The sequence below is a fragment of the Pygoscelis adeliae genome, unplaced genomic scaffold, assembly GCF_000699105.1.
Source record: "Pygoscelis adeliae isolate BGI_AS28 unplaced genomic scaffold, ASM69910v1 Scaffold297, whole genome shotgun sequence".
In the NCBI taxonomy this organism is placed as follows: Eukaryota; Metazoa; Chordata; class Aves; order Sphenisciformes; family Spheniscidae; genus Pygoscelis; species Pygoscelis adeliae.
The window spans coordinates 324,779-325,531 of NW_008825211.1; the positions used below are offsets into that span (position 1 = coordinate 324,779).

The 753-nt window shown below is 57.8% G+C and overlaps 1 protein-coding gene across 1 annotated transcript in view; it reads right to left on the minus strand.

The window, feature by feature from the left end:
• The window catches only part of LIPT2 (lipoyl(octanoyl) transferase 2 (putative)), a 7,129-nt gene extending 6,939 nt beyond the window's left edge, over positions 1-190 (minus strand). The window contains exon 1 of the mRNA XM_009329032.1: positions 100-190. Within this exon, the coding sequence (XP_009327307.1) occupies positions 100-190 (91 nt within the window). The remainder of the gene's footprint in view (positions 1-99) is intronic.
• Between the last annotated feature and the right edge of the window lie 563 nt (positions 191-753).

Sequence of the window (753 nt, forward strand, 5' to 3'; positions counted from 1 at the left end):
CCTCACCAGTGCCGAGTACAGGGGCACGATCACTGCCCTGCTCCTGCTGGCCACACTATTTCTGATACAGGCAATCTTTTGACCCATCGTGGTGCCGACGTGGCAGGCAGCTCCGCTCCTCCGAGCTTCCCGTGCCGCTGGGAGCTGGTGTTGCCACTCGCAAAGATCGGATGCACCGCTTGGCCTTCATCGACCCCGGTGGCGATGCTCTCGTCTCCGGTTTGTCCCCAGCTGCTGGCCAGCCACCCTGCCAGAGGTCACCCTGCCCTCTGGTCAACCAGCACGACTTCACAGACCTGCCGAAACCATCCCGGTTAGGTTAAACACTCATCGCAGCGTTGTTTTTAGGAAGGATCCTCTGGAAGAGCTCAGTTAGAGAGCGGGCTGGCATGCAGTGACATTGGCAGGTCTTTGGGGACAGCAGTCCCAGAAGGGACACTGGGGACATGTCCAGGTGAGACCCCCCCCCGAGCACTGCCTCCAGCTCTGTCAGCATAAGAAAGACACGGACCTGTTGGAGCGGGTCCAGAGGGGGGTCACGAAAATGATCAGGGGGCTGGAACAGCTCTGCTATGGAGAAAGGCTGAGAGAGTTGGGGTTGTTCAGCCTGGAGAAGAGAAGGCTCCGGGGAGACCTTATTGCAGCCTGTCAGTACTTAAAGGGGGCTGATAAGAAAGATGGGGACAGACTTTTTAGCAGGGCCTGTTGTGACAGGACAAGGGGGAATGGCTTTAAACTAAAGGGGGGTAGATT